The 12500-nt window shown below is 43.6% G+C and overlaps 1 protein-coding gene across 1 annotated transcript; it reads right to left on the minus strand.

The window, feature by feature from the left end:
* Nucleotides 1-961: 961 nt before the first annotated feature.
* LOC124020532 (zinc finger protein 184-like) lies at nt 962-4159 on the minus strand. The gene is made up of 2 exons (XM_046335770.1): nt 3857-4159; nt 962-2706 (listed from the first exon to the last, which is right to left on the minus strand). The coding sequence occupies exons 1-2, from the start codon at nt 4020-4022 to the stop codon at nt 1490-1492; spliced, it is 1383 nt and encodes a 460-aa protein (XP_046191726.1). The 5' UTR covers nt 4023-4159; the 3' UTR covers nt 962-1489.
* Nucleotides 4160-12500: the final 8341 nt, after the last annotated feature.

The following is a 12500-nucleotide window of genomic DNA, read 5'->3' on the forward strand; positions in this document are numbered from 1 at the left end:
TGTTGTTGTAGCCTACTGAAAGGATCCTTGTTAGTGTAATAGATCCACTTCATTGGCCAGCTAGCCAATTTCCTTTTGCTGCAGTAGGATGTCATGCAGACACCACTTAATCAGAGGGGCACTGAGGAACAAATATGTGTTTAGTTTTATTTACTCAACATGCATTAGTCTAGAAGCCTGTATGTATAGAAGGAAAAGATGTCCTCCTTTCTGGGAACATTTAAGCAGATACCTCATCTACACCTCGTTCTATTGTAGTAGACTAATGCATACAGTGAAAGTCCCACTCCTCCACATTGTGGTCAATCTGGACAACACACACCTGTTTATTTGGACTCTCTTGGTGTTGTGAACCTAATCCTGATTTACAGTCACCTCTGACCCCACAGTACACAACATCTTCCCTCATTCCCAAGGTCAGTCATGTCTGGTTCAGTTTAGCATAAGCCTGTTTGTTTGTAATACAATGTGTTTAGTAATGGTTTATGCCCTCATAGGTCTCTGGAAAACAAGATGAAATGACTAACAGGTTTGATATACTGAGATACTGCAGTCACATCTTAAACAGCGCAATCTAGTGGGGAGACGTCCTAAACAGTGCCATCTAGTGGTAGGAAAGCAGAAGTGTCACCACTGAGTTTATAATACAGTGGGATCTACAATAATTGATTATCAAATGATCTTTGATAAAGGTTAGCAATAATGTATAAAATAAATCACTCAAATACTGAGCTATAAGGTATTCTTTTATACAATTTTCCCCCAAAAGGTATTCTTATTGCAATAAAACTGACTCCAAAATGACAATACATTATTTACCATTCATTTCTACTGGGCACAAAACGAAAACAAACTTTTGTAGAGTTCATAGAGTCACAGGCTCCATGTTGTATTTCATCTACTTTATTTATTAAAATCGCCAGGGTGTCAATGTTTACCATCTTTTGAGATAATTTTTAATATTTCTATGAGCATTTGTATTAATATAAAATAATATACTTTCCCAATTTTTTTAAGCATACAAAATAGCTCAGCATTTGAATGATTTATTTGATACAGTCATGACCGCTCATATTTATCAAGGACGTCAATCAGTTCAGACTCCATTGTATATGCCATTTAGCAGGAGATTTTATCCAAAGGGCATACATATTACAAACGGGTTAAACGGGCTGTGACACTGTTTCAGGTATTTTCTTCTAAAAATGTATTTTCCCCTCAAAAGCCTTGGAGAGTGTTGAGACTAGAAACCTCATTCTGTGACCTCTATCTCTCCCTCCAGACAGATGTAAAGTAACCAGAGTGTAGCAGAGAGCACTGTGGAGAGAAACAGCAGGTTACCAATAGAATAGATCAGAGACCAGAGGAACTTTAATCCTGAAGCATGGAGAGCAGGTCCCTAGGAGAGGTATCATCGTGTCGTCCTCCACCAACCAATAGATGTGAGTCCATGAGCGTGTACTCAGAGTATTGTCCACATCCTGCCTTTTTATTCTAATTTTGTGACTAAACAGTTCTTTAAGATTTCCTCCTGTTTTCCTCCTTTGTGGATGTTTTTAACATGTGTCAGTAAATTAGACTTGTGATTGAAGCTTTTCCCACAGTCATCACAGCTAAATGGTTTATCTTCTGTGTGAGTCAGTTCATGCTTCTTTAGGTTCCCCTTCAAATTGAAGCTTTTCCCACAGTCACCACATATAAAAAGTTTCTCTCCTGTGTGAGTCCGTATATGCCTACTTAGGTCCCCTCTCTGATAGAAGCTTTTCCCACAGTCTCCACAGATAAATTGTTTCTCTCCTGTGTGAGTCAGTCTATGCTTCCGTAGGGTCCCCTTCTGACTGAATCTTTTTCCGCAGTCAGCACAGCTAAATGCTTTCTCTCCTGTGTGAATAGGAATATGATCAATAAGGTTCCCCTTGCGATTGAAGCGCTTCCCACAGTCTCCACAACTAAATGATTTCTCCCCTGTGTGAATCCTCATGTGCTTGGACAGATCTGCATTGAGTTTGAAGGTCTTGCTAAAAACAGGGCTGGTGCACGGTTTCCTACCACGACAGAGTCGGACATGGGCCTTCAGTTTACAGCTGGAGTTGTAGTGTTTTCTGCAGACGCAGCATTCGCTGGGTCTCTGCATGGCGAGAGTCACATGACTCTTCAGGTCAGCTTTCAGAGCAAACATTTCACCACAGTCACGGCAGTGGTGAGTTTTTCTAGACGTGGTGCTGGGTTTGAAACAGAGTTCCCCCATCGCTGGGTTTGGATACAATGATGGGCTGCTGTCAAGTCCTACTGGATTTCTGCTTACGGCTGAGCTGTGGCTAGAGGCATTGTTTGTATTATCTGGTGGGTCACAGGGAATGCTGAGGCCCTTAAAGTGGGTCACAGTAACAAAAGGTGTGAGATCCACTTGTTTAGGATCACTCTCACTGTTCTCCACAGTCTGGGTTTGGGGAAGAGTCAAGGACTGAAGTAGGTCCTCCTGATCACATTCACTTTTCACACAGGAAGGAGTGAATTTGAACTCTAAGATATCAGCCTCCAGCCCTTGAAGCTGCTCTTCCTCCTGACTGGTCCTGAGTTCCTCCTGTTCCTCTTTAATCTGTGGAAGCTCTGGGTTCTCCTGCCCCAGACTGGGGCTCCACTCCTGCTCACAGTGCTGCTGCTCAGGGAGAACCTCCTCCTCAGAGACAGAGAGTTGCAGGGAGTCTGGAGGAAAGGAGAGAGGAGCAGAGGTTCTCTATACAGCTTTTAGACATCAGGGTTGGGGTCAATTAGAAGTTAAAGCTAGAATCCTTAGTTAATACATAACTGTTTTGACTTATAAATGATTATTGAAGAATAGAATGTATAAATGCCTCGTGAGCTTAGTTCAACTGTCATCCCCCATCAGAACACATAGTTTTAACCATGTTTTTGTGTCTATATTTACATTGTTTACAAACATTGGAGTTAACAAGCTTATATTTTAATGTTGATATCATGGATGGTCAGTCCTTGCATCCATATCTCAGTCTATGAATTTGAGAGTGGTTTCATTTCTCCAGGCTCATCATCACCTTTTACCAAAACAGAGGCAGGGTAACCCGCATTATTACTGTTTCAATTAAGGACTCTGGGGAAGTAGATTCGAGTTAACAAAAAAAATCCAATTAAATAATTGATCAACTAGAAACCACTTCAATTACTTCTCAATAAACGTTAGATAAGCTATTTATTTCTAATGTAAAAAATAATACAAGTTCATTTATAAAGTGGAATGATTTACTGGTTTTAATGAGAATGTGTTTTAGCAATGGTATTAGAAAAAGATAGTTAGGTAGGAAGATATGTAGAAACGGATTCTCCAATAGAAATCCCAGATCACGCCTGTAGGGCAATGTCATGACGTTAGCTAGCTAATCTAATTCGCAGAAACACTTCATCGGGTTCAAGCGAACTGAGCACACCCCAGGTGAGAATGACAACATTCGTCTCCCGCAGAACTGCGCATATGCAAGCCATCAACTCTTAGATATAAACTAGTTTTTGACGAAAATCAAAAACGTGTCAGTTTGTCACTTTCATAGGTTGTAGTAATGACATGTTCACCTACTTAAAACATTCGTTTGAATCTAGGTTGTGCTTTTAGAAATCGAGAAAATGAACAACTAAGGAGGATTATTTCACTTCTCAAACCCCGGTCTGGTCTGCCGAGTCTTGCCTCGCAAGCGTTCCCGGAAGTCTGACGATGTTGGGCCTCGGGGTTTAGAAACTGTGGTAACAGTTAATAAGGCATATTGAAATTATGATCACTGAACCCCTAAACAGTTTATTTATTGAGCAGATCTGCTAGCTATCAGTAGATCTACATACGAACCTATTCTGCATCGTTTTATCTCCGGTGTGACCCGCAGCAGTCTCCGTAGCCGATCATTCTCCTCCTGGTACTCCGCTACCGTTTCTTCAACTGCCCCGAAAATCTCCACAGCTGCCGCTGTTAAACGCTCATTTACAAACACACGAAACAATTGTAGTTTAGACATGTTTCTGTCGACGGAGAGTTGGGTATTCAGCCAGTACGGCTTCGTCCACGAGGAAAGAATGGTGGGCAAGAACAAAACAAACCCGCTTGAAGTTTTACTTCCGCGTTGGCTTTTCGTTTTTGTCAGCTGGTGGCGAGCCCAAATAAACGCCACAGCATCACCTTATGGATGAGATTTTTACTACACGCTACAGACCAATGATAATGGCAATCAGTGGAGGCTGGTGGGAGGAGCTACAGGAGGACGGATTGTAACGGTATCAAACACATCCGTTCCATTTATTCCATTCCAGTCATTACTATCACCCAATCAATCAATCTCCTATGTAATATACAATCAATCTCCTATGTAATCTATAATCTCAATTCAATACAATTCAATTCAAGGGCTTTATTGGTATGGGAAACATGTGTTAACATTGCCAAAGCAAGTGAGGTAGACAACATACAAAGTGAATCTCCTATAGTCTCCAAAAGCACCACCCACATGCTCCCATTGACGGAAATATATAACTACAGTAATGGAAAAAGTTTTGAGAATGACACAAATATTAATTTTCACAAATTCTGCTGCCTCAGAGTCTTTAGATATTTTTGTCAGATGTTACTATGGAATACTGAAGTATAATTACAAGCATTTCATAAGTGTCAAAGGCTTTTATTGTGAGTGAGCCACTCCCTTGGCTGAGAAACAACCCCACACATGAATGGTCTCAGGATGCTTTACTGTTGGCATGACAAAGGACTGATGGTAGCGCTCACCTTGTCTTCTCTGGACAAGCTTTTTCCGGATGCCCCAATCAATCGGAAAGGGGATTCATCAGAGAAAATGACTTTACCCCAGTCCTCAGTAGTCCCTGTACCTTTTTCAGAATATCAGTCTGTCGCTGATGTTTTTCTTGGAGAGAAGTGGCTTCTTTGCTACTGTTCTTGACACCAGGCCATCCTCCAAAAGTCTTCGCCTCACTGTGCATGCAGATGCACTCACACCTGCCTAAGCATGATCTGTACTGGTGGTGCCACGATCAACACTAACACCTGTATTAACGAGAGAATCACTGACATGATGTCCTTTTGTGGCAGGGCTGAAATGCATTGGAAATGTTTTTTTTGTAATTCAGTTCATTTGCATGGTAAAGAGGGACTTTGCAATTCATTGCAATTCATCTGATCACTCTTCATAACATTCTGGAGTATATGCAAATTGCCATCACACAAACTGAGGCAGCACACTTTGTGAAAATTAATATTTGTGTCATTCTCAAAACTTTGGGCCACAACTGTAGATGGAAAAAAGCTGTCCTTGAAACAGTATTGATATATTCATCAAAAGAGAGATCAGGGTCCAGAGTAATGCTGAGGTCCTTCACAGTTTTATTTGAGACGACTGTAGAACCATCAATATTAATTGTCAGATTCAACAGAAGATCTCTTTGTTTCTTGGGACCTAGAACAAGCATCTCTGTTTTGTCCGAGTTTAAAAGTAGAACATTTGCCGCCATCCACTTCCTTATGTGTAACTCTGTGTCGTTGTATGTGTCGAACTGCTTGAGAGAACTTGTTCTCAACTTGCCTACCTGGTTAAATAAAGGTGAAATAAAATAAATACATGTCTGAAACACAGGCTTCCAGGGGGGGCAATTTGGGGCCTTCACCATGTTTCATCAAAATGTACAGCTGTGTGTCGTCCGCATAGCAGTGAAAATTAACATTATGTTTCCGAATGACATCACCAAGAGGTAAAATATGTAGTGAAATCAATAGTGGTCCTAAAAAAAGATTTGAGTAACACCAACATTTAAAGTTGATTTGTCAGAGGACAAACCATCCACAGAGACACACTGATATCTTTCCGACAGATAAGATCTAAACCAGGCCAGAACTGGTCCGTGTAGACCAATTTGGGTTTCCAATCTTTCCAAAAGAATGTGCTGATAGATGCTATGAAAAGCAGCACTAAGGTTTAGTAGCACGAGGACAGATGCAGAGCCTCGGTCTGATGCCATTAAAAGGTAATTCACAGTCTCAGTGCTATGATGGGGTTTAAAATTAGACTGAAGCATTTCGTATACATTGTTTGTCTTCAGGAAGGCAGTGAGTTGCTGTGCAACAGCTTTTCCAAAATTTTCGAGAGGAATGGGAGATTCGATATAGGCCGATAGTTTTTTATATTTTCTGGGTCATGGTTTGGCTTTTTCAAGAGAGGCTTTATTACTGCCACTATTAGTGAGTTTGGTACACATTCGGTGGATAGGGAGCCGTTTATTATGTTCAACATAGGAGGGCCAAACACAGGAAGCAGCTCTTTCAGTAGTTTAGTTGGAATAGGGTCCAGTAGGCAGCTTGAAGGTTTAGAGGCCATGATTATTTTCATCATTGTGTCAAGAGATATAGTATTAAAACACTTGAGTGTTTCTCTTGATCCTAGGTCCTGGCAGAGTTCTGCAGACTCAGGACAACTGAGCTTTGGAGGAATACGCAGATTTAAAGAGGAGTCCGTAATTTGCTTTCTAATGATCATGATCTTTTCCTCAAAGAAGTTAATGAATTTATCACTGCTGAATTGAAAGCCATCCTCTCTTGGGGAATGCTGCTTTTTTAGTTAGCTTTGCGACAGTATCAAAAATACATTTTGGATTGTTCTTATTTTCCTCAATTAAGTTGGAAAAATAGGAAAAATAGTAACATCTCACAGCAAGAACTGGCAAATCTGGTGCAGTCCATGAGGAGGAGATGTTCTGCAGTACTTAATGCAGCTGGTGGCCACACCAGATCTGGTGCAGTCCATGAGGAGGAGATGTTCTGCAGTACTTAATGCAGCTGGTGGCCACACCAGATCTGGTGCAGTCCATGAGGAGGAGATGTTCTGCTGTACTTAATGCAGCTGGTGGCCACACCAGATCTGGTGCAGTCCATGAGGAGGAGATGTTCTGCAGTACTTAATGCAGCTGGTGGCCACACCAGATCTGGTGCAGTCCATGAGGAGGAGATGTTCTGCAGTACTTAATGCAGCTGGTGGCCACACCAGATCTGGTGCAGTCCATGAGGAGGAGATGTTCTGCAGTACTTAATGCAGCTGGTGGCCACACCAGATCTGGTGCAGTCCATGAGGAGGAGATGTTCTGCAGTACTTAATGCAGCTGGTGGCCACACCAGATCTGGTGCAGTCCATGAGGAGGAGATGTTCTGCAGTACTTAATGCAGCTGGTGGCCACACCAGATCTGGTGCAGTCCATGAGGAGGAGATGTTCTGCAGTACTTAATACAGCTGGTGGCCACACCAGATCTGGTGCAGTCCATGAGGAGGAGATGTTCTGCAGTACTTAATGCAGCTGGTGGCCACACCAGATCTGGTGCAGTCCATGAGGAGGAGATGTTCTGCAGTACTTAATGCAGCTGGTGGCCACACCAGATCTGGTGCAGTCCATGAGGAGGAGATGTTCTGCAGTACTTAATGCAGCTGGTGGCCACACCAGATACTGAGTGTTACTTTTGATTTTGACCCCCCTTTGTTCAGGGACACATTATTCCATTTCTGTTCAGTTTATGTCTCAGTTGTTGCATCTTGTTATGTTCATACAAATACTATATTTACACATGTTAAGTTTGCTGAAAATAAACACAGTTGACAGTGAGAGGACGTTTCTTTTTTTGCTCAGTTCAGGATATGGTAGAAAGAGTATGTGGCCTTTTCTGTAGCCTACAGGCTTGAGATTACATGTATGACAATGTAATGAGACGGACACTTTTTACATCATGCAGGTCTCTCCAATCAAATAGCTTAACTTAAATTTAAACCAATCAAATAAAAAATGAGTTGCCATGTTAACAAACAACATATCCTAAAAACAGGACAAGTCAAAGTAAAATGGACAATATGGAATGGACAATCATGGGAGTTTCATCCCATTGGGCGAGTTTCATCCCAAAATGGACAATATGGAATGAATAATCATGGGAGTTTCATCCCATTGTGGGAGTTTCATCCCAAAAAGGACAATATGGAATGGACAATCATGGGAGTTTCATCCTATTATCATGATCAGTAGTTTCAAGTTTGCATCTGTACATTTTGACAAGCTATCTGTATCTGTAAATAAAATGTCATAGCGAAAAACAAAATACTTCTGCATTTCCCCCTGTGTAAACACCTTGCAAAATGACTGCTGAGAAATCCTGGTCAAGTTGGGTAGTTGATATTCAGAGGTTACCAAGGTTATCATCCAAAAGTGTTCAGCCCTGTTTCCATGATGTATGCACCAGGGTTATCATCCACAGTGTTCAGCCATGTTTCCATGATGTATGCACCAGGGTTATCATCCACAGTGTTCAGCCATGTTTCCATGATGTATGTAACAGGGTTATCATCCACAGTGTTCAGCCATGTTTCCATGATTTATGTACCAGGGTTATCATCCACAGTGTTCAGCCATGTTTCCATGATGTATGCACCAGGGTTATCATCCACAGTGTTCAGCCATGTTTCCATGATTTATGTACCAGGGTTATCATCCACAGTGTTCATCCCTGTTTCCATGATTTATGTACCAGAGTTATCATCCATAGAGGTGTAAAAAGGAGCTAAGACAAAACAAGGACAACACAATGATGACGTGAGTCACAACAGAAAACTGAATAGTAGTGGGAGGACTGCAAGGGCAACCAAACCACATCATTATATAATTACGTTACATTCCTCCATGGATATTTTTGTTTGTTTAAAGGTAGTGTTCGCAGCGGCGCAGCATTCTCAGACACTGTATCTCATTGCTTGAGGCGTCACTACAGACACCCTGGTTCGAATCCAGGCTGTATCACAACCGGTCGTGATTGGGAGTCCAGTATGGCGGCGCACAATTGTCCCAGCGTCGTCCGGGTTTGGCCGGTGTAGGCCGTCATTGTAAATCATTTTCAGGTCTCCTTGCACTCTGTGTTGAGGTGCTGTGTGAAGTGCTGCCATCTAGTGGCGGATGTGTGAATATGGCATCAGGTCTCAGAAAGAGAGGAGAGAAAGAGTGAGAGGGAGAGACAGAGAAGGTTAGAGAAAGATTGTTCACTGTTCTACTCTCTGTCGTCACCACTTGGGTCGTTTGTTTAGTTGTAAAGTATTGATGATAATATGTTTCTAGACAGTCGCACAACAGGACAGTCACAACAGAGCCCCCTCAGCATTCAGTTGTGCCCTCTCTCACTTTCTCTGTCTCTCTCTTTCTCTCTCTCTCTGTGTCTCTCTGTGTGTGTCTCTCTCTGTGTCTTTGTGTGTGTGAGTGTCTGTGTATCTCTCTCTCTCTCCCTCTGTCTCTCTCTCTCTCTCCTAGATGTATCCTGTCCTAGCCTGTGTGTGTATGACTATCTTGAGGGCATAGTAAATGTTTTGTTTTGTAAAGTTAAGACGTCATTCAATTAGTTTACTTGGGTGACCAAAGAACAAATGGCATTCTTAGAGGGGAAAACAATGTCATGAGTCATGCCATACACACGCACGCACGCACACACACGTGCACGCACACACACGCACGCACGCACACACACACACACACACACACACACACACACACACACACACACACACACACACACACACACACACACACACACACACACACACACACACACACACACACACACACACACACACACACACACACACACACACACACACACGTTTGTTTTACTATCCTTGCGGGGACCAAACAAAAAGGTTAGAGGGCTACATTCAAAATCCGATTTCCCCTAAACCTTACCCTAACATTAACCCCTAACTCAAAAAACCTACCCCCTAACCCTAATTGTAACCCTAACCCATTTTTCTTTGTGGGGACTGGCGAAATGTCCCCACTTGTCTGAATTTTCCTTGTTTTTCTATCCTTGTGAGGATTTCTGGTCCCCACAGGGAAGCTAAAACCAAACACACACACACAGCTCTTTCTAATGATAAACTGTTTGGATGAGTCTGTTGTACGCTTTTCAATTATCATGTTCCGACGGCATTCCAATGGCAATTTAGGTCATTATTTAATTCTAATGTCTTTATTATGTCTTGGCTAATGAATGTGAAGAGCGACTGACGCAATATGAGCTTATATTAGATAATTTAGCATCTGTCATGGCTTTGCATTGAGATCATAGCTCAGACCCAAATTAGACTGCTGGGTGTTTAAGAAACAGTGGGTGCCAGTGTCATCCTGTCCCCGTTCCCCATCTTTCTGTGGGTCCTCAAGCAGCCCCTTTCCCCCTGCCTATCTGATCCCCCCTCCGCATCTCCACTACCTGACCCCCAGCGCGTCGTCCCTCGTTCCCTTCCATCGTTTCTATGGGTCCTGTCCCATCTGATCCCCCCCTCCTCCTCTCCGCTACCTGACCCCCAGCGCGTCGTCCCTCGTTCCCTTCCATCGTGTTTCTATGGGTCCTGTCCCATCTGACCCCCCCCCTCCGCCTCTCCACTACCTGACCCCCAGCACGTCGTCCCTCGTTCCCTTCCATCGTGTTTCTATGGGTCCTGTCCCATCTGATCCCCCCTCCGCCTCTCCACTACCTGACCCCCAGCACGTCGTCCCTCGTTCCCTTCCATCGTGTTTCTATGGGTCCTGTCCCATCTGATCCCCCTCCGCCTCTCCGCTACCTGACCCCAGCGCGTCGTCCCTCGTTCCCTTCCATCGTGTTTCTATGGGTCCTGTCCCATCTGATCCCCCCCGCCTCTCCGCTACCGACCCCCAGCGCGTCGTCCCTCGTTCCCTTCCATCGTGTTTCTATGGGTCCTGTCCCATCTGATCCCCCCCTCCGCCTCTCCGCTACCCGACCCCCAGCGCGTCGTCCCTCGTTCCCTTCCATCGTGATTATATGGGTCCTGTCCCATTGTCTTCTTTTCTCCCTGCGTCACTTGGGAAACATATGTTAAAAGCCTGGCAGCCTGAAGCCAATGACTCCCGACTGAAGTACTAGAAGTCGCCTTTGATCAGTGGAGCCGCCAGTCAGTAGGCAGCCGGACCGTGTCTGAGCGTCATACCCACTGCATAGCACACACTGGAGCCCCGGGCGTGTCTAGGAGAAGTCTGACACAGACACAGCAATGCCAGAGCGGAGCTAGCTCCTAGGAAAGATATGGATTCATTTGTTTCAGCAGCATGACGGTTTTCAGTGTAAGGGTGTGTAATGTTACCATCAGTGACTCACTCCCAGCTGCGTGTATAGCCTCGGCACGTGCAAGCTTCGAGCTTCAATGCGTTGATCATGAAATTGGGTCATTCCGAACTTCATCCGCAAAGCCAAACTCCATTCTGTTGGCTTCCAGCGATACTTCTCCTTGTAGCACTCTAACCTTTTCAGTGTGCGCAAGCTCTGGCTAGAAGTAGAAGTTTCGCTCAAGTCCAACAGAATGGAACATAACATTGCAGATAAAGTTTGGAATGACACAATGTCATGTATTTGGGTGTTTTTTGAGCCTTTGTTCATGTTTTATCTGTGCCCCTCCAACTGCAGAACAAGCATGAGGATGTCTATCGCTGTTCAGATACATTTGTCAAAGTCAAAGAGTGTCTGGACGATACTATAACATGCCATCCAAAATACAGATTGTTTCAAAAAAGGGAACTTGTCCTTTAATCCATTCTTTGCCTCTGCCAGGGGGTGTTCAATCTCATCCACAGAAGACAAAGTGTTAGTACATCTGATTCAACTATTTAACCAATCATAGTCTTCAATCAACATTTCATTAGTTAGACTGAGTTTGTTGCAGCATCGGCTGGAGTAAAAGCCTGCATCCATGACACTTAGCAGATTCCTTTGGCCAGTGGTTCTCAACTCCAGTCCTCCAGTACCCTCAAATACACTACATTTCCTGCAACAGGGTGATCAGATTAAGATCTTACATCTGTACTATATTTCTCTGTGACATGACATAAATACAGTACATCGAAGACATTAAGACATTGTCGCTGGTGGAAGTTATCGTTGGACTTGTCAGGAGGAGGAAAGTGCCACAGTCCCAGTCTCTTCTCTCGGTCTTATCATCGTGTCTATTCATGATGTGTCCTTGATTTCCTTGATTGACACGGTAGCTTGTGAATGTCACGCCTCTTGTCTTGTCTTCACATCTCAGCATCCGTTCTCAGGTACGATCCTGCACTTGAGGATTTTCAGGTAGTTCTGGACCTTGTTGGAGTCCCGTCTGAAGCAGTAGAGTAGGTCGTGGTCGCTCATGGCCTGGGCCTCTCCACTGGTGTCTGACGAGGGGTCCAAGGCCTCAGGGGAGGACAGGCCACTCAGGGAGTTACTGATCATCCCCAGGTGCTGCATCTGAGAGGGAGGGACACAGACAGTGGATTGTTAGAGACAAGGAATTTTACTTTCTGTACATACAGTTGAAGTCAGAAGTTTACATACATACATACTTCGGTTGGAGTCATTAAAACTTGTTTTTCAGCCACTCCACAAATTTATTGGTAACAATCTAGTTTTGGCAAGTCAGTTAGGACATCTA

The sequence above is a fragment of the Oncorhynchus gorbuscha genome, unplaced genomic scaffold, assembly GCF_021184085.1.
Source record: "Oncorhynchus gorbuscha isolate QuinsamMale2020 ecotype Even-year unplaced genomic scaffold, OgorEven_v1.0 Un_scaffold_847, whole genome shotgun sequence".
In the NCBI taxonomy this organism is placed as follows: domain Eukaryota; kingdom Metazoa; phylum Chordata; class Actinopteri; order Salmoniformes; family Salmonidae; genus Oncorhynchus; species Oncorhynchus gorbuscha.